We start from the raw sequence: 22,133 nt of genomic DNA, 5'->3' as shown, positions 1-22,133 counted from the left end.
GCACCAATGTGAGTGTGCGCACCGACGCGAAAATAAGCCACGTGTCAAAGCGTCACTTTTTAAAAAACGCCTTGGGCTCGTTTTTTTGGTTTGACGCGCCGCGTCGAAAACTATACGACCAATGAGAATGGCGCTTTTGCACACGTGTCTGGAGCTTCTGAAGTTACAGTAAAACACAACTTGGGGGCGCTCAAACACAAAACTGCGTTTCTGAGCACATATACCAGCGAAGAAGATAGACGCCAAGTAGCGTCTACACTGCTGCAAAGAAATAATGACGGACATTCTAAAATATCCCCGAACCAAGCACCAGTTGGAGCAACTGGTTCTTGAAATATTCATGTTTTCTTTGTATGATTCTGACAAGCGCGTAAATACTTGCTCTCTTTTTCTGAGTGAAAAGCGACTTTAAGAAGCGTAAAGTTGCGCAGCGCCACCTTGTGTACAGGAGTATTTTGTGTTTTGAATTAAGCGCCATCTAATGTCAGGGAATGAAATTACATGTTCGCTCGGCTCATCGTCAGCGAAAATCGCCTGTGTGTGAACACAAAAATGTGGCGAAAAACGCTGGCGTATAACGCCTGGCGAATATTCGTCCCTGTGTGTACGGGCCTTGAGAGTAACACCATTTTCTAAAGGATTAACAATACAGCTGGGTCTAAGGTTTTAATTCAATTAAAAAACCCTGTCTTCTCCACGGTAAATATGGGTACCATGTCTTTGGCCATATGCAAAGCGGTCGCTTTGGTGATTGTTCTCCATCGTCCCCCTTTCCTAGCGAAGAGTACCGAGCCCCAGGGCAACATTCTTCAAGACCGCAGTCTCCGTAAGATCTGACCTCAGCGGTTCTGCTATCGGTACAGGAGAAGTCGCATTTTTTTGTGGCTCACAAGACATAAACTAGAGCTGTGGGGGATTTTTGATCACCGCACTGATGAAGCAGCAGGAGGTCAACCGTCAACCGTGATATATATATATATATATACTGTTTCCATGGTTTGGGTGAATACTCGATTCTGATTGGCTGCTGGGTGTGCATTAAAAAGTGATATACCACAGGATAACCGCACAGTGAAAAAAGAAGTTCCGGTCACCTAGCTTAAATGTTTTGTATCACTGCGGCTTCTTTAAAACAAGCTTTTTCTTCATCATTTGGACAAAAACAAGCGGTAAGAGGTGAACTTTTTCTCTGAACTGATGCTTTATTCAACCCATCGGAAAAATCTATCTATCTATCTATCTATCTATCTATCTATCTATCTATCTATCTATCTATCTATCTATCTATCTATCTATCTATCTATCTATCTATCTATCTATCTATCTATCTATCTATCTATCTATCTATCTATCTATCTATCTATCTATATGCCTATCAGTCAAAGAATCTCTTGATGTAGTGATTTTTTCTCACACTCTAGTGGAGTTTAAAGCCTTTAACTCCACACTTCAAGATGGCAGAGGATTGTTTGTGCTGGGTTATGTCAGAGGCTGGCCAAACATTTGAACTTTCATGACTTCTTTTATCTGCAGAAGGAAACCACATGACACTGTTTGCTCAGAGTCTGGGTGTGTCTGCCATTTTAGCCTCAGTTAAAATGAAAAAAAGGAAGACAACCAGTAAATAGCAAACGCATTCCTTTTTTTCCCCAACAGACACTGCCCCTGTAGTCAAAACAGTCCCCCAGAACTATGTTTTATCTGAGGACAGTTTTTAAAGTGGCTTTAAAGTAAAGGTTATAGCCCACAACTTTAATGATATGGGGTTTTTGAAACCAGCAAATGGGGACATGGTCATTCAGTTTTTCTCAACCAAAATGTATTTCCCTCATAAATGTGCACGTTGGCCATTGACAAAACAAAAGGGATGAATGAGTTGCTTTTTATCTACCCCATCAGGAGTGTGTTTACTAAGTTTAACAAAATTCGATGCAGTGATTTGACTTTCACACAACAATACATCCAGGGCTCCAGACTAACTTTTTTCACTAGGAGCACTGTGGCCCCTAACTGAAAATTTTAGGGGCACAACCAGAAAATTTAGGGGCGCATACCGTAAATCAACATGATAACCAAATGTACTAATTTCCACTGTATTACTAATAAATACTTTAATAATAGATGCAGAAATTACAATGTGCTGTTTCTAATTCAGTGTCACATTTTATTCTTCACTTTTGAAAATGCAACAACAGGTAAACTGACAGCACCATCGCTGTCATGACAGTACAAATAAGTAAAGAAAACGGATGGAAATTTATCTTTGTGACACCAAATAGGTGCAGCCAAGATGCACAATAAGCGTGTTTGAGATCACCCAGGTGGACGCAACGCTGCGCAGATCACCTGGTGTGACATATATTTTTGGTTTTGCTCCAACATCAACTGTCAATCATCACAAAAATATCGCGAGAAAGGGGCGGGAGCAAGGGGCAAACCTACCCGGACACAGCTGAAAACTGAACTGACTGAAAGCTGCCCTACAGACTACAAAACAATGCATTATGGGACATGTGTCCTGATGGTCTTTGTAGTTGAGTGATTAATTAAAATAATTTAAAATACCAATTCATTTAAAAAGGCTACATGCATTACAAAACATTAAAATAATCATAAAATAAATATATAATAACACAGATCATACTAAGGGGTAGAAGAATATTAAAACTAAATTGAATGTTAAGGACAATTCCAACATCCTGTTCTCCTTCAGTCTTGCTGCAGATTCGCCTTCATCTCACAGCCCAGCCCCCCCCCCCCCCCCCCCCCGGCCTGTTTTCCCCGACGACCCAGACAAGGTGCCGGTTCATCTCAAACACGTCTATCGTTGCATTTTCCCCACGTATTTTCAGTGTGTCTGAAACTAATGTTGTTTTTGCTCGAGCGTGTTTAAAGTTCAAGCCCCGTTAGCTGTCACGCATGTAGGTGTGGGACATTTATTCTCCTCAGCTGACCATCTCCCGCGGGGGCGGTGTGCTGCCGTATCAGCCGTTCATAAACCGTTTGATGCGCCGCCGTAATCGTAACCAAAACTTAACCTTCCTCCGGGTCTGTGTGACCCAGAGAAAAGTTCAGCACGGACTGCATGTATTTAGAAAATAACGAGCGAAGAGATACAGGAAAGTAAGGAACTCCTTCATGTGGTCTGGGGAAGGAGGGGGGCTGTCAGGTGTCCTGCTTTTAAGCCCTGTCATTGTCCCGCCCCCACTGTGATTGGTTGGTCATCTCCGTGCAACACAATGAAAAAGTGTCATTCATTAAAACTGGCGGGCTGCAGTAACATTAAACCTTCATATTAAGGCGGGGGCCGCAAAATATCATCTTGGGGGCCGCAAATCGCCCGCGGGCCGCTAGTTTGAGACCCCTGCTGTACACTCTGGCACTGGTACACTAGCCGCAGGTCGGAAGAACGAATCAATAGTTCACTTACTCATAGCTCAGACGCACATATCAGGTTGTGATATTTGTCTCTGTTTCCTTCCCACAGATGTTTACGCGCGCGCGAATATCTCTAGGCCCCGCCCCCTCCACATATTTTAGCCACTTACAGTGACTTATGCTTCTCACACCCAGTGGCCGCCTCACAGACGGGCATCACGCGAGTGTCTGTGCTCGCGTTTCATGAATATGTGCGCGAGTGTGTGTCTGCCTGCGTGTGTGTGCGCTCGCGTCTCATTGATTATTTCATTGACCATTGACGTGCCCCTTCCACATTTAATGTATAAAAAAATACGTAGGGTGGGGGAGGCAAATTTACTGGTCGCACATGTGCGACTGGATGTCAAATTCAGTCGCACACTCTCAAATTTTGCAGTCTGGAGCCCTGACATCACTGTTAGTCTGAGACTCTACTTGATGCAATAGAGAGACATTGCTGAATGTTCATCCGTAAACTGGAAATCAAACCCTGGTTTCCCATGTGCCAGTCCTGTGCTTAACCAACTGAACCATCTAGATGCTTTCAAGTTTGTGAAGAGTTCCATATAAAAATATCAAACTTTACACAAAGAAAATCCTTTTTTTAAAGTTTATTGCACTATAAGTCATGACGACTCTGAAGGACTGATTATTTTTTTCAAATCAGGGAGAGAGAGATCTTTAATACATCGTTGTCTCAAAAGTAGTTCAGATGCCAAAAAAGTATGTTGTTTTTTTTGATTGGCCACTGGGTTGTCCAATGGGTGAATCGAACATAGCTTCAAGCTTGACTTTATTCCGTACCCTGTTTTTGTTAATCTGCGTAGTATTCTTCAATGTTCCCTTTCCATTTTAGGTTTATTTATCTTGTGTAGAAACAGGTGATTCATTCCCTCTATGTCCATGACCAAGACCAACATGTTTGAAATATTTAGCATGAATTCATTTCACTGTAAAGAATCTACAAACACCTAATTTCAGGCTCATTAAAGGGATGTCTTTATTTAAAGGGACTGATTTGACTGGTTGGACAGTATGAAGCTTTTTTCTTTTTTCTTGCAGATTAAAATCACAACATGGGGCCTGACAAAAATTGGGACTGGGCTATTGAGGGATTATTTTGCATTAGCCAGTGGAGATAATGTGCCACGTCCCATTCAAATTAAAGTCAAAAGTTACAAAGTTATAAAGTTTAATGAAAGATAGTCTCTTTTGTTCCAAATCTTTGGATGGTCCCAAAGTAAACAATGTAAACAACCACCTCTGTGCCACAAAAGATGGCTGTTAAATGTGCCGTGAATTTCCTTCAACATGTTCTGCCTCAGAGAAGTTAATTTAATTAAAAAAGACAAAAGGGCACTGGTACTAGTAAAGTTTAGGTGAAATGTGAAACCCTGCAGTTTACACACACAGACAGTCATGTGGCCAGTTGAGTGTGATTTAAATTTGCATAATTCCCGGCTTCTGGCCAGACTCACCATTGCCAAGGGTTACTGTGGGTGCTGTGGAAAAATGCAGCTCTGAGGTTTAACGGGTGTATCTCGTATGAAACTGACAGGCGAAACGGCCACGCTGGTACCACACACAGGCAAACACAGGCAAACATACATACAATTCTGAGCTTAAGATACAGAGTTTGCTGTTTACTACGGAGCCCTCCAAGTGTCAGTTTTTAAAAATAAAAATCTGATAAACTGTGCGCACAGTGCACACATTGCTAAATGGTGCGCAGGGATTAATCAATTGTGCTCGTACTGTTGCGCAATTGTGCGCGCGCACATATTGCATGTGCATGTCTGATGTAATTCCAGATCAAGTTCATCCATGGCTAAATGTTGTTAGCACGTATTAACCTACGGTAATCCTAACCCTTCTTTCATCAGTTTGGCCAAGAAAAATGCATTGGCCATACGGATTTAAAAAACTATAAGCGTAGGGGGGGTGCTTGGACATCACTGCCAGCAAGTAGCAGATGTCCTCCTAGCACCCTACCCACCAATTTTAACCGCACCTTAGACATTTAGGGCCCCTTGGTGGGGAGGGTGAGGGGACATCACTGTGAGTAATCAGGAGATGTCCCCTTAGTGCCCTACTCGCCAATTTTAACTGCACCCCCCTTAGTACACACACCCCTCCCCCTTCAATACATACATTCCAACATAAACACACACACATGCACACACACACCCTCTCAAACACACATACACGCACACGGATTTTGCAAGGAAGGTGGGACCTGGGTCCATCTGTCCCCTACCCCTTCCCTGGTGGGGGGTGCGGGCCCCTTGGCGACGGCGGCCGTGTCCCCTGGGTGCCGCCTTCCTGGGCCCGGCGGTGCTCTCTCCGCACGGTGGGGGGGTTCACATTACACCTGAGCCGGGGATGTTCGTGTCCCTGGGGGGTGGGTCCTGGTCCTTGCCCCTGAGCGCTGGGCCCCGCCAAACTTCCAACAGTGGCCGAGCCTGGTCGGGCCATATTTACAACACCCCTTGTGGGCCCCCTTTTTCCCCCGGGGTTCCCCCCTCCTGGGCGGCGGCGGCGGGCCCCTGCCTTTCTCCTCCCTGGACCAACCGTGGGCCGGGTGGGTGGCTGCCTGGAGTGCAGAGCGGGTCTCCCTTGGGGGGTCCTGGCTCGTACATGGGGTTGGGGCGGGGGAATGCCCGGAACTCCTGGGTGGTGGTGGGGTGCTCGTCTGGGGCTGTGGGCGTCCTTCTCCGGTGGGGCCCTGCGTTGGGCTCTCCCGGCGCGGCGGGGGGGCTGCTTTCCTGGTTGGACTGGGGCGGCACTCTCTTTCCCTCCGCGCCTCCCTGCTCTCTGGCTCTGGGGGCAGGGCTCCAGACTAACTTTTTTCACTAGGAGCACAGTGGCCCCCAACTGAAAATTTTAGGGGCACAACCAGAATATTTAGGGGCGCATACTGTAAATAAACATTCTAACCAAATCTACTAATTTCCACTGTATTACTAATAAATACTTTAATAATATATGCAGAAATTACAATGTGCTGTTTCAAATCCAGTGTCACATTTTATCCTGCACTTTTGAAGATGCAGCAACAAGGTAAACTGACAGCACCATCGCTGTCATGACAGTACAAATAGTAAACAAAATACCATAAATTTAGAATAAAAAAATGTTTTTAGTAACAAAGTGATTACCGTAGTAACCTTTCAGTCATTTCACAGTTACAAACAATACTTAAATGTATGTAAACATTAGGGGATGGAAATTCATCTTGGTGACACCAAATAAGTACAGCCAAGATGCACAATAAGCGTGTTTGAGATCAACCAGATGGACGCAACGCTGCGCAGATCACCTGGTGTGAGATGTATATTTTTGTTTTTGCTCCAACATCACATGTCAATCAAAACAAAAATATCACGAGAAAGGGGTGGGAGCAAGGGGCAAACCTGAGCGAACACAGCTGGAAATTTAGTACTGCACTGAAAGCTGCCCTACAGACTACAAAACAATGCATTATGGGACATGTGTCCTGATGGGTTTTTGTAGTTCAGTGATCAATTAAAATAATTGAATATGCCAACTGATTAAAAAAAGGCTACATACATTACAAAACATTAAAATAATTATAAAAGATATATCACAAATCACAGATCATACTAAGGGGAAGAGGCATATTAAAACTAAATTGAATGTTAAGGACAACAACTTCCTGTTCTCCTTAAGTCTGGCTGCAGCTTCGCCTTCACCCCCCCCCCCCCCGCCCCCCCTCCTGGTCACCCCAACTATCCAGGCGCGGCGCTGGTTCATCTTAAACACGTCTATCGTTGCATTTTCCCCACGTGTTTTAAATGTGACTAAGACTAAATCGTGTTGTTGCTCGCACGTGTTTAATGTTAGAGCCCCGTTAGCTGTCACACATGTAGGTGTGGGACGTTTATGCTCCTCAGCTGACCACCCCACGCGTGTGCATGAGAGCAGTGGTTTGCTTCGCGAGTTTGAGACCCCTGCTGCAGACTCTGGCACTGGTACACTAGCCGCAGGTCGGAAGAACGAATCAATAGTTTGCTTGCTCACAGCTCAGACGCGCGCACATATCAGGTTGTGATGATATTTGTCTCCGTTTCCTTCCCACAGATGTTTACGCGCGCTCGATTATCTCTAGGCCCCGCCCCCTCCACGCATTTAGCCACTTACAGTGACTTTCCCTATTCTCACACGCAGTGGCCGCCTCACAGACAGGCGTCACGCGAGTGTGTGCTCGCGTTTCATGAGTATGTGCGCGAGTGTGTGTGTGTGTGTGTGTGCGCTCGCGTCTCATTGATTATTTCATTGATCATTGACGTGCCCTTCCATGTTTAATGTATAAAAAATACGTAGGGTGGGGGAGGCAAATTTACTGGTCGCACATGAGCGACTGGATGTAAAATTCAGTCGCACACTCTCAAATTTTAGTCGCAAAATGCGACCATTTGGTTGCAGTCTGGAGCCCTGTCTGGGGGCCTCGCAGCGGTCCTGCTGGCCCTGGCCTGGGTGGCGGTCTTGGTCGCCCGGGGGGGCGGTTGTTCCCTGCCTGTTCCCGTGTGGCGTTGGGGGGATTCCGGCTGCCGCTGCTGCTGCGGCGGGGGTCTGGGTGTGGGGGTGGCTGGGCGCTCCTCCTCCTTCTTTTCACATTCCACCATCCATTTTAGAAGAACATAAACACTCACCTGAGCACAGGTGTTAGCTCACCTTTGCACTAATAGTTTGCATGATTGAATGAATGAAAGATTTCACACTGGTTGGTTTAAAGGCATAGGTATGCGTTTGTGAACACTATCTGTTTTGTGTACATGTTGACATGTGGACATTTTTGCAGCTAGCAGGTATGTTGATAACATTTCAGTGCGTGTGTGGACAGGCCCCGCCCTTTTTGTACTACATTTGAACCGTACCGTAATGATAAACAACCAGTAAACCTGTCTGCTCTATGCTGCTTCATGGTCGTACCCCCCCCCCCCCCTCTCACTATCACCCCCCCCCCCCCCCCTCTAACATCCCTCTCTTCTTCCCTTCTTTCCTTTTCCGTCCGGTCCAACACCCAAAATACTCAAACATGGTTGAAATTAATAAAGTTTGGCCTTAATTACAAAAGGGGTTTATCCAGACATACCTGTGGTTTGTCTGAAGATTAATAACCCCTCTTGGTAAAGTAAAATATGTCCAACACAAGAGGCCCTCAGCTCTCATCTGCCTGCCTAGCTGTTGGACAGGACAAGTTAAAAAAAAAAAAAAAAACTATAAGCGAACATGCGTAACGTTTTTGTTATGGGGGAGAAGGGAAGTACCCAGGCGCAGAGAGGAGAGGAGGCAGGAGTTCCAGGAAGAAGGCATTTAATAAACTAAAACGAACTACAAAAACAAAACCACTGCAACTGGAAGGCACACTCAAAGGACTTGAAAAATCAAAATACTCAAAAACAGGGAAGAACATGATAACAGACTATGGACCAGCACAGGAGGAAGGGAAAGACAAGACTTAAATACATGCAAGGCAACAAGACATGTGGAAACACTCAGGACTGATGAGGAAAGGTAAAACTCGAAAACTATAACAAAACAGGAAATACTACAAAATAAAACAGGAAGTTAACTCAAACCTACACAGAAACAACAAAGAACCAAACAAGTAAAAGAAACTGAAACCGTTACAGTTTTAGCCAAAATGAAAAACTTGTTGCTTGTTGTTTTCTAGGACATAGTTTCTGCAGAGCGGCAGTAGTTCATCAGAAATTCACCTCAAGTTGTGGGTGGGACTGAGACGCGGAGTGAGCCTGTGCTGACTTCCCATCATCCCTTTGTTTACATGCTCTCCCTCTAGCTTACAGCCCCTCGAACCCCCAATTTAACATTAGCGTTGCAACAAAAATGGCAAGCAATGTTGCAGCTATCCAGGCGAACAGTTTAGAGCCAGATGTAAGCTCAGATGAGGAAAACAAATACATACACAAATACTATTTGTCTGCAAGTGGATACATTGGACTGGAGTGGAGCAGGGAGCCTATGGCCTGTCAATTGTATTTTGAACGTCACCTCTTCAAGCTTTTTTAAACTGTAGTTTTTCGTCTGCTCCTGATAACCGCAATTTATATAAAGAAATACTCAGAAATGCAGTTTTAATCTTAATTTTGTTTACATATGTACTCCATTATGAGAAAATCATGTTAAAAACACCAAAAATATGACTTTCATTGGAGTGGGCCTTAAAGAACCAAAGTCAATGCAAGATTGAGTTCAGAATATTAAAACATGCAAGAAAAAAAAAAGAGAACATCAGAAGGGTTGTGGGATATGAATGTAAGCTAAAAATAAATTGTCTTCCTGTTGAGAATGATTCGGTTAAAATGTAAAATATTTAATGACTTCACAGTTTGAAATTTGGGAATTTTTTGTAATGGGTTGAAATTGTAAAATTCAAAAAAGTAGAGGAAGCTCAGTGTATCACCCTCAAAGATATTTTGCGTGAACTCTCCCCATAAAATTGATATAGTGAAATAAGTCTGAAACATGTTTCTTTTTTTTCTTTTTTTAAATAAGTCTGAAAGTCATATAAATTAAGCATTGAATCTAATTGAGTACTTTCTAGTGAAAAAGTTAAACTCAAATTGCTGTTATAAGGCTTAAAGGAAAATAGGAAACTCTTGCAAACATGAGACTATTGAAACGTCAACATCCTTTCTGTTTAAAAAATGCTGACCTTTCTGTTTTTAGAAAATGAATAAATTAATGAGTAATGCTGTTGTATTAAAGTACATTCTTAACTACCTTTCCATTGACCGTGTGACTCCTTATTACTTAGATTTAAAAAAAAAAAGAACAATCCTTGATTTGCAAAATTAAAACAAAAACTAGGATTCTTTTCTATACTTAAATTGTTGCTGTAAGAGACCAGCAGGGGGCAGTCCATGATGGGATTTGTCATTGCAGGAAAGCTTACAAAATCTTCTCTGCATTTTAAGTCTGACTAACTTTATTTGGTTCGAACGTAATTCAATCAGGAATGTCAGGATGAGCTCATGCAGCATGTGTTTCCAAGTAAAAGCCGTGCCTCTTCGCTGTTGCTGACCTAAATGCCAGGGAAGACAACTCGCACAACGCAAAGATCCGACACACCCCTTCACGCAGTCTTCACACATGGCTTTGCGCTTAAAGGAGCAATAACAATTGGCTAGAAAGTATCCTCCTATGTTAAAACCGAGTACACAATGCAGACTTTGATCTATCGGAGGGGGTATTAGAGAAGCTTTGAGGTGAATGATTCTTATTTAGGTTTAACTCAGCTAACAACACAGACATGGTAATAGGACCCTATATCTACTTATACATGCACAGATATGTTCTCAGTTACCTGTAGTAGAAAAACCCTTTTGCAATGCATTACTTCACGTGGTACATTCTTACTATCACTGGTATGTTGTAGAAAGTTACCTTTTAATGGCTGATGAAGAATGTCCAAAGGAAGGGTTCTTCCTCTCAGAGTAGACCTCCACCGTTCTTCCATCAACAACAACTTTTGTCACTGAAACCTTTTAAAAGCCAAAAAGAAAAACAAGCTGGTGGATGTTAATGTCCCATGCAATTCCTGCTGCTCAGCACCTGCATGCTCTGCTCTAAAAAAGAAAAAAATCCCCTTCTCAATCAAAGTTGACACATTTTCTCAAAAGTCTTAGTCAAACACACACTTCCTTTGTGAAGTTTATTTTTGGCAAAGGCATTCTTCATGTTTATTCATTTCATAGACTCAGCCTTGAAACACAAGCCAAAATGGTTGCATCTTTATATTGATTAGGAGAATTACTGCCCTAAGTCTACTTTTCTGTTAGTTCAAGTATCCGAGAATATCCAGAGTTGGCAGAGATGCTTTTTTTATTCCTGAGAACTTTTGTTCAGTTTTGACTTGACACATTTTATAAAGAATGTTTAAGATGTAACTTTTAAGGACGTACTTGAGGTTTCTAGCAAAGCACTTATACTAAGCTTTCTATGATATATTTGCATCATAAAGGCATTTTGATTTCACACACCTATGAATATTGCACATCACTATCAGAAACTCACGAAAACATTAAATTTCCACTCTGATCATCGTGAAAGCGTTTCCAGTGTGATGATTCCATTTTGACAGTAGAGTGACAGTAGTTCATTAGAAATTTGCCTCTGAGTTGTGGGTGGAATTACTGGCGTGGAGCAACCCTACCCCCACTTTCTGTCACCCCTCTGTTTAAGTGCACTCCTGCTAGCTTACAGCCCCTCACACCCCAAACACCAACCATTATGCAGAGCAATATCGGCGCTATCTAGCCGTACAGATTAGACCCAGATGCCACAATGAAGGCATATAAGGATCTTTTTGTTTGCAGGTGGATGCACTGGAATTGTGGCTCACTCAGTGTACTTTTTATGTAATAAATGTGATCTTTTTCAAACGGCATTTTTTTCTTCTCTGCTCCCAAATCACAACGATTTGAAAAAAGAAACACTCAAAAATGCATTTTTAAGCTAAATTTTCTTTTTATATCCTCCTTCATCAGAAAATGCCCAAAGAAGATGATTTTCATTGGAGTGGGTCTTTAAAGGAGCTCTATAGTATTTAGATTTTTCAAGAACGTTTGCTGGAAAACAGGTTCACTCTGGTTTTTAGTGTAGCTTAAATGCTGACTTTGCTGGGTAAAAGAACTTGGTTTAAGACAAACAACCCTTTTGTTATTCTCACTTTCCATGTTATGATCTTTTGACACTTGCTTTCCATGGTGTGCGTGTTTCCTCTCTCCTCTCTAACAATGCAGCTCAGGAAGTGTGTCAGGATAAGGGCCAGACTGCTGGGCTCTGTTTTGTGAGTGCATCCAACTTTGAGGGACAGTCGCACAGTCTGGTTAATTCTAGAAATAAAAAGGTAACAGAGTGCTTAGCAGCGTTGTGAAAGGGAATTACTGCTCCAGGTGTCTTCAAAGAAAACTCTGCCATGTCCCTCTGGCTGGTGAGTTCTGCTCCAACACGTCATTTCTGAGCTGTGGGTGGTCAGAGTTGCACACACACCTCACGGTCAGTCAGCTTGAATTGTTAAAACTTGCTCTTTTGCCTTTGAAACCTTTCCACAGGATGACGCAAACCTATTTGTAGATGTGGTTTGACTGACAGCTTTTTTTATTAAAGCATAATGCTATCTTGACTGAAATGTTAAAGTAAAATCCTTAATATAATCTGTAGAGTTGTAGTTTTCATCATCTTCTGTTTATCGAATCCTTTGTAACAGCAAAAAAGTGACATGAGATGTAATACAACACAAGTCAGGCTTTGTGGTCAAAGTTGTGAGCAGATGTGATGTTGACTGAATAATGACTCTGTTTTGAAGTTAAGTGTGAGCTGTTACAGACTTGGTGTTAATTAGGCACGGCTCATTTACTATGTGTGGGGTCCTAATCCCAACTACTGAAAACTGATCACCTCTGTAAAAAGGAGGGAAGGCATGTTCATGCAGGAGTTTAGCACAACTTGTTATTTACGTTAAAGTTTTTGTCAAACATTTCCAACTAATTTAACTATCTGAAATTGTTCTTATCTAAAATAGGTGACTTCTTTACTATATCTCTACATTGTTTTCTTCTGTAAATGTCATAAACTTTGAACCTTATTGTGTTTTTGACCTCATTCAAATGTGGTGTGGTCTCTATCCATTTGGCTGCGTTCTCTCTTTTATGCTCCTCCCATCCTGCTCTCTGATATGGAAGCATCTGGACTGTTAATTGCTTTACAACTGTGTTGACTTTCACAATGACAGATGTGAGAGCACATGAGCCCTTTTTTTCAAAGCCCATTGCCCAGATGACCCCATATTAAAATAATAGACAACAAGGTTTACAGAAATAACTTCACATGTTTTCTTTGCTCCCGCATAAGAATGTGTCCAGCATTATTTTGAGTTTCAACTTTTTCTATTAACATGTTCAACTGTTGTTTTCCTTTTTGAACTGGAGTTTGAGATGGTTTATTTTGTCTGTATCACAGATGAAATCGTCTGTTTCTTTTCAAATTTTAATTCAGTTTATTTGTTAAGCTCTAAGTCATAACATCAGTTGCCATAAATCTTACCACAAAAGCCAAAAAATAAAAAATAAAATTAGATCTTAATTAATTCTGATTGTCCAACTGCATTCAGTCCAGTTGTTCTTTTTGTATGAAAGATGCTTTTAAATTTGACAACTGGAAATTGAAGACCTCTCCCGTTTTATATATTGTAATTTTATCTGCTACTGTAGCTTTTTCACATTGGTTAAGTCGTTGTATAGATAATTTTCATTTTTCAGAGTAGAGGTAGCGTTTTTTTTTTTTTTTTTTTGCATAGTTTGCCTGGGTGTACGACTTATATTCAGGTGCGACTTATACGTGATTTAAAAAAAAGCAACAACCGCTAGAGGGCACTGTTTGTATGTCTATCAGTATTTGTCTTATAGCAGAAGAGACGCTGCTCAGTCTTACACCAGCTTGGCAGAGGAGGAAAAATTCAATGGAATTATTTTTTTGACGCTATATAAAGATTCTAGTTGATTTGTTAGCATGTTCTTAGTATGTGGTCATTTGAATAATCTTTCACATGTTGCGCTAATATACTAGTTTCCTCCTATGTTTCTATTGCTGTTATCAATTTTGTCGTTATTATTTGTCATTCAATATGAAATGTTGGTTCTTGTTCCCGCATTTTGTTGAATTTCTCTTAAAAGTGCGACTTGTATAGGCCTGCACAATAAATCGCAAATTTATTCTTATCGCAATTAAGCAGTGCAATATGCATATACTGTCCTCGCTGAAATGTGACATCGCTTTCAGCTAGATAGCTAGCTAAACATTACTCCAACAAAAAACAAGACGTGTCCTCTTTGAAGGTGGTTTAATTAACACGCTTGTCATCTGGTGTACAAAAGTGAAACTGTAAAGAATACAGAAATAAAAACAGTCAAATAGCAGTCCTTTTAAATAACCTTAAACAAATGAATTGAGCATTTTAGCCGTCATGAAACACAAACAATATGCTTAACTGCACACATCCTACAGCTCAGCATTATGTTTAACTTTAAAACTTATAAGTTAGATTTAAATCATTAAAACTTCCTAAAACTCCTTTAAACCCACAAAAATACCTTCATGTGTTGCTTCTGTAGGGGATCAACCAAAAGTTCAGCGGGTTTTGAATGCAAGCATCAACCGGCTTTTCTCCTCCACTGGTTTACCTTCCAGCATGTCCACCTGATGTGACTTCGCCAAAATAAAAGCGGCGGTTTCACAATAAAAGTCTCTGTACAAACATACCTGAAAAATGTGCCTGAAAGGCAGAACAATGCATATCGCAAAAGACATAGAAAATTGCAACAAATAGTTACCCTGAATGTGCCAAAACAATCTTAAGCCGGCTTCAAGTATTTAACCAATCAAGTAAATCCATTCATGTATCGCAAGGTAGGTACAGTATATCGTATTTTTTCTTCTTTACTCTGCATTTTTTGTTGCTGCGGTTTGAGAGAGTTATAGTTTGTAAATAGTCTTTTATTTGCTAGAAGTGCATAAAGATTTTCACACAATTTGCGCATCAAATTAGCTTTCACCCTCTCTGTTTTTATATGGGTCAAATTTTCTCCTAGATGTGTGTCCAAAAGTGTGTTAAAAAACCCCATGCCTCGATTTAATTGGCCCATTGCTACAACATGACAGACATGGACGATGTCAACAGAGTAGTACTTTTTATTTTAGAGAGTTTTACAAATGCGCCGTCAAACATGTTCCTATCTCTGGGTTGACGGGATCAACCAGAGATGCTGCTAGAGTGTGCGTCCAGTGCAGGAGGTGCGTCTGAATGACTGCCACTTTCAGCGATACTGCTGTCTCTCATTAGTCCAGGAAAGGAGAAAATAAATAGAGATGACAATGTTATTCTTGTTTTTAAAGAAATATGAAAAAACATCATGAAGTTAAGGCGGAGAACAAACGAGAATAAAACGAGCATTTATCATCTCTACGAATGTTACAAGCATTGGTGCCACCATGCTTCCTCAGAACTGTGAGGATTCTGCACATAATAGGATGTTTGCATTTTTTTAATTGCTTAAAGTCAGATATGATATAGTTTTGGAAATATATGATGGGTTTGGTCCTGGGTACAGATCAATCTAATGCTGATAACCTATCTTTTTTCTGTACTGATTGTTTCAGGACAGTTATTGCATTTGACTAATCAATCTACTGCACAACTGCCAGCTGTGACCCAAACAATCCTCTATAAACAGCTAGACTGTCCATTTCATTTCATGCTCTCTAAGGAACAGTGACCTTTAACTCCCAATATCTCATCTAAATTCTTGAAACGGACAACAGAACAGAAATCAAGACTGGAAACCTATTTTGAAATCTAAAAAAAAAAATCTTTATGCATTTTGCTTTTTTTCTTTACACTTTAACCCCCAAATTAGCTCCATTAACAGACATTTTTTTTATTTACTCCACTCAACACATTGGTAATCGATAGTTCTTTTTTTTTTTTTTTTTTTTACAACAGAAAGCCTCCACCCACTCTTTTACATTAAATTGACAACCCCTCGCCCTTTTCTTCATCACTTTAAGTGCCTCTTCCATGCTAGAGTACTCTGGCTGACCCACAGCACCACCGCCCACTTCTGTCTTTCTCTGCTTCTAATCATGTCTCCTCCTCATGCTCTGAATGGCTGATCCTGGTGCATCCAGAGAATGGGAGAGGACAGATGAAGGGTGGAAGGATGCAAAGGGACGCCACACATGAAAAAAGGATGGATCTTTCTAAGGAAGACCCAAAAAATACTTTGTGAAAAACGACAGCCTGTAATACCTGTGGAAATGTGCCTGAGATAAAATTAATCTCAATAGTTTCTGAAGGAACAGCTGTTAGTGTGTTTGGATGTTTAACAAGTTTAAAAGGAAAAGACAGCTGGAGCTGACAGGTGATAGAGAAGAGGATCTAAGGAGACTTTTAGGAGAGGATGGGCATTCTTGGATGGTGTCTCACCACCGTCTTCCGCTGGACAAAATTATTTCTCTTCTGCATTTTCCCATTTTGGAAAGGCAAGAAAAAGGTATTTATATTTATTTCACTCAAACCAACATTACTCTTGAGTTTTTGTTGTTGTTTTTTTTCATTTGCTTTTTTCTTGAATGTATTTTAGTGAAGTTAATGATTGCATTTTTTTGTGCAAATAAGCTGAACTAATTTATACAACTTTTCATATCTGCATATATCCTACTAAAAACTTATAAACAGGTCTGGTCAATTAGAGGATAAGAAGTCATTTGAGATTAAAAAGCTGAAATCTTCTTAAGAGTGTATAGTTGGTTAAAAAAGTGATTTTTATGTCTTTCCCAGACTTTGAATTATACCCGTCTTTATTACTTCAATCTGTAATATTGCTTATCTTCACTAATTCTTAGAAAGTTCTTGTGCCGTTTGTGTGCATTCATGCAGTAATCTTAGCATTGTAAATTTATTGGACATTCGTCTATTCGTTTGGAACATTTCGGGAACATTTGAGAAAATGTTATTGACCCTTTATGCCAACGAATGATCTTCTCATCAGTTTTCTACTTAATATGTGATATTATGTGTCATTGATATCATTTCATTACCAATAGATGTAAGAAGTGAGTGCAGAAAGCTCATCTGTTCCCTTTGCAGACTCATCTCATTCACCTTGAAATTTCTTTATTAGTTGGACTGAAGACACTACGTCATCCTTCCTCTTGTGCTCGTTTATAAGCTTAATGACGTTCTGGAACATTCAGAGCACGAATGACAGACCGTCAGTGACATTGAAAAGCTTTGAAAACATAAGAGACTTATGAAATCTAGTAGTTTGATCACCAATATCAAAATCTTTGTGTTTTATAATTTTCAAATGACTGTTAAAATGAAATAATAGTGCAGCTCACAATGAGAGACCTGCCAAGGTGGACTTGTTTCTTTTTTTCCTACATGATTATGTTAAATATGTTAATTCATAGGCGCTGAAACTGTAAGTCTACCCACTGCTGGTTAGCTAGGGAAAAACATCTCAACAAGGTTCTTTAAACAGTGATATAGTTTAGATTTTTAAAACTATCAACTCTACCCTTTTTTCTTGCACATATTTATGAAATGTCACATAATCTAACATCTTTACATCCCTGAAACTTGTGTTATGCATCACCCTGATTTATCATTTCTTAGACATTAAATAATCCATCACTTGACCTTTTCACTGTAACCTACTTCTTAATTGTTCTTTCTTAAGATCTCTAACTTTGTAGTCTCAATACTTTGATTTAGCTCTGTCTCTTATGGGTTAATTGTGGGAATTTATTGCACACTTTAAAGAAGAGAAAAAGTCCAGTATTTTTAATCTCAAGTCCTTTGTATTCTATTCAGATTTTTCTTTGCATGGAATATGCACAACCAAGTTTTATTCCTTTGATTTGTTCATCATCCATTGTTGTTCAAAGCTTGTTGTTGCATAGCATGTTCTGCTGTTATTGTATCTTTTATGGAGCCGTGTGCTCGAGCATTGGGCGGACAGTGCTTCCTCTTAGTTATGCAGCAGAACAGAGGAAAACGTGTTTGCACATGTGAGTGTTCTACAGGGGGAGGGCGCGGGGTCTATATTGTTTTCAACAGATGGGTGGGAAAGGGTGTGTGCGCCTGTGAGCTAGTGTATGTGGATTGGAGGCCTGCTGGGGTGTGTTCCTCCCCCAGCTTGTTGTTGACAAGTGAAGTCCCCCCTGCATCTAACAGGTTCTAGGATGTCAGCCAAGATGACAATCCACCCCTCTGCTGTTTACACTCTCTCTTTATCTTGGTGGCTATCTATTACCTACCTGTCAGTCTACGTATCTCTAGAACAGCACATTTTATGTGTTTTGTTTTAATTGCTGATAGAAATCTTTGACCAAAACTTTGTTCTCCTTTTATTCTTTTTCTAAATCTACTTTCTGCAGCATTTATGCCTCTCACCTGAAAAATTAAATGTTTCTAAGTCCAAGGACGATGATCCGCCTGAGGCTTCACTCCCCACTCATCAAAGTGTGTTTTTTGTCTCATAATCCACCACTAATCCACACAATGGAAGTTGGTCAGCCTAAAAAGACCAAAATGATACAAAAGTTGGAAAAATGATGACTTTTTATTGCAACAACCGTTCTTTGTACTGCCAGACATGCACTGATCCCATTTCACTTTTTACCTTTCAAATGACCTAAATGAGCAGGTTGGTTGCAGTTTGAAAAGTGTCCATTAGTTGGTGCTGCATGTCTGAACAATCTGTAACCCTTGTGCTATCCTAGGCACTTTAACATTGGGAGTTGGGTCATCTAGACCCACTAGACAGTGCGCTGAACCTTTTTTCTTCAATGATTTGTGAACCTCACTGGTGTCCATGGATTATATGAAATCTTTCCACCTTTATCCACCTTTGCCATGGTAGGGAGAACACGTCAATGTAAGGGTGGGGTCATCTAAGATAGCACAAGGGTTAAAGCGGATGATAACGCAGTGGAATACTGTTTTTCAGGTCTAATTTGCTGAAATAATAAAAGAAAATGTCTTGACATGTGTCATCTTTGTATTGAAAAAAGTTGTTTGCTAAGTATTATTCCGAAGACATTTTATACAAACATCCTATTTACAACAAACACACTTGCTCCATGTTATGTTTTGCTACTGCATGTCTTTCTTTCTGTGTCTTAAACTACACAACAATTGTCTCTACTGGAGTTTAAGTCATCAGAAGCTGTTGTTATGTACATATTGGACCTTTCAAGCTCAGACCTTTATTGATGGCGTCCAAAATGCTGTCCAGTACACCTCTTTTTTGTGAGTTTTGGGCATGATCTCCTTTCAATAGCCCTGTCAAATTTACAGTTTTCCTAAAGTGATTTAAGATTTTATACTTAATTTTATGCATCTTAACACCTGTTATAAACTCCAAAGGCTAAGTCAAGCTTTAGCAGCCTCAAACTTGCATACATGATGGGCTTCCCAACATTTTTGTTTCAAAGTACTTAAGACAAAGAGATATGCTTCCATTCTGTCAGACACACATTGTTCCTCTGCTGTCTACAAGCCTCAGAGAGCTACAGCCCATCCATCCATTTTCCTGTTTGAGTCACAGGGCTGCTGGAGCCTATGTCCCAGCTACTCTCTAAAAAAGACAGGGTACACCTGGGACAGATGGCCAGTCTGTTGCAGGCTCACACAAACACAAGATCAGATTCACAACTACAGTCTATGCCTATTTAAGAATTATTTTCCAAATGGCTGAGTCACAACTGATATAGCTATTTATCTCTGGTCTTGTTGGTAGTATATTGTTTAATTGTTTTGGTGTCTATTTTTTTGAGTATTGTAATGTGCAGCAGACTGTGTGAGAATTCACATTAGACGTGGAAAATCAACCTACAGCAGACAACAAACATCTAGATTGGAGTTTAATACCAGTGTTATGGGACTGAGGCTGCAGCTAAGTGGTGCCCACAAACAACTGCCATGGATTTCCTAACACACCCTCACTTTAAGTACTTACTCAGACTCATGATTTGATTAATAGAAATGAAGAGAGTGGAAGTTTTGAATTTTTAAAAGCTCTCTGCAACAGTTCAGCCTAGGTGATTGAATTTAACTGAAGATTAAATCGCTTGTCTCAAGATGAATGATTATCACTCTCGAGGTGCAGTATTGCATTGTTTATTGGTGCCAAGCGGATGTTTTTGTTGTCGCATTGTCTTAAAATGCCTCATAAAGTCCTCAAGATCTACAGCTGGTATTTTAACATAGTTGAAGTTGAAAATTTTAGTTTTTAAAAATCTGATTTCGACCTGTTAAAACAGAAAAATATGAAAACATTTTGTGTTCATGGTTTTTAGTCTTTCACAACTAGCTGTATACATGTACACACGAAGTTTGACAAGATAAATATAGCCAGGCTGTGGGTGTGTGATTTTAGTCTTTGCTCCATTCTCGTAATTGGGATTTAGTTGAAATGTTTTTTCAATAACATTCTCTACTTCTGTGACTGTTTCTCTGGTGGAGCGACCTGCAGGAAATAGTAGGAAGATTAATCCGAAGCTTCTGGGTAATGGCGTCCGTGCATGTTTTAGTGCGGAGGTGGGCACGTGTTTGCACAGTGTGAGAAAAAATGTGAATAGGTAAAAGAGTGGGAAACCAGCGACAGTTTGTTTCAGCGAATGTTTGTGTTTTCTGGAAGGATCAGGCCCAAAATGATAGGTGTTTGTGTCTGTACATGTTTGTGTTTGTATGAGTGAGTACACAAAACTGTAAAACCTTTTGGGAAGGTTGTGTGATACAAGTTCAAACCTTCTTTGACTCTGTAGTTTTATTTTAACTGAAGTCTGATAAATTGTTATCATTGAAGTCTTATTCAGGGTTAGGTACGGCGTTAAATGAGATTGCGTTTAGGTGAGTTTGTCAGAGGGGTATGTTTCTGCACAGCCTTGTGTGGGTGAGAAAGAGAAACCTGCACAAAGAGATAGTCAGACTTGGGGCCAACATGGTCATTGATGATCAGTGAGAACCTAATGAAGCAGCTTTTACTTCCTGGCCCCTGTGTGTTTTTTTTCTCTTTGGAAAACAGGGACAATGGAGGTGGTCTGAGTTCCTCGTGAGGAGCTTTCATTCATGTTTTTATTCCTTGTTCTGAACCTAGAAAACCTGCGTCAGGATGAAGTTTATTTCTTTAGTGATGTTGATGGTGATGAAAAAAAGCTGTTTTCAGAGTCCCATACAAAGACAGCAAGTCACCCACATGAAAAAAAAAAAACTTATTTTAACTGGTGACCCTAGCAGTTAGGTTTTTTATTTTTAAGCTTTAATAAAAAAATATATTTTTACAATTCTGAACACTTTTGGTTAGGTTAAGGGTATGTTGTAAATTTCCGCTTTCAGGCGATGGTGTCAAGGCGCCATCTTGTCTGCAGCCAAGTTTGATTAAGTTTGATTTTGAAATAGAAGATTTGTAAAGCACAACAAAAGGATCAACGCACTATGTAGAGCGCTATGTAGTGCGTAGTGAAGGAATTCAGACAAAACCGTAGTGAGTAGAAGTGTAAGAAAAGATCCATTCAGTGAAATATTGCAATTTTTCATTTTACAATACTTGATTTAAAATCCTGCCATGACAATATTTAACTGTTTATTTATGAGCAAATGTAGTTCAGCCTCTTACTTCTGCTTTCCACTTAAATCCTTGACCACTAGTGGGCAACACACCACACTGAGCCTCTTTGAGCAGCTCTACACCACGCCAAAACAACAAGATCTTGCGAAAACCATCTTTTGTTAGATGTTCAGTTGCTACAAAGCTCAATGAGACATATACTGTACAATTTAAGTCACCTTGGGATGGATACCGAAGGGAAACTCAGTTCCAAGTTGCTACCTGCACCATATAAAAATACAGATTTTGGTGTTTTGGCTCATACAAGAATGAGTGAAGCTGCACAGATGTGCATTGTCTGTCAAAAAATTACAGGAAAAGCGAGCAAAAGTTTCTCTATACTTCACAGCAAAAGATTATAATTCAGTGACCTCATGGATTAGACTTACTTGTAGAACGCTATGAAAAAAGACCGTTGTGGTGGTGATCAGTGTTAACTTCCACGTGAGTGAAAATGGAGATGTAGCGCTGTAGTGCAGACTGTCAAAAAGAATT

General features: G+C 40.4%; 1 protein-coding gene across 35 annotated transcripts in view; it reads left to right on the top strand.

Moving 5' to 3' along the window:
- Positions 1–22,133, top strand: part of tns1b (tensin 1b) — a 172,524-nt gene that overhangs the window by 13,905 nt on the left and 136,486 nt on the right. For 4 of the 35 annotated variants that reach the window (XM_078939409.1, XM_078939407.1, XM_078939389.1 and 1 more), the window contains exon 1: positions 12,222–12,397. The exons of 27 other annotated variants lie outside the window; for them this stretch is intronic. In XM_078939409.1, the coding sequence (XP_078795535.1) occupies positions 12,383–12,397 (15 nt within the window). In that variant the 5' untranslated portion in view covers positions 12,222–12,382. Of the gene's footprint in view, positions 1–12,221; positions 12,463–16,196; positions 16,515–22,133 lie in introns of those variants that run through there. 4 more of the 35 variants (XM_078939415.1, XM_078939412.1, XM_078939414.1 and 1 more) reach the window with 3 other exon arrangements.

This window comes from Oryzias latipes, chromosome 21 (assembly GCF_053564925.1).
Source record: "Oryzias latipes strain Hd-rR chromosome 21, Olatipes_Hd-rR_3.1".
NCBI lineage: Eukaryota > Metazoa > Chordata > Actinopteri > Beloniformes > Adrianichthyidae > Oryzias > Oryzias latipes.
The sequence above is the reverse complement of the archived record's forward strand: the minus strand, read 5'-3'. Positions and strand labels throughout refer to the sequence as shown.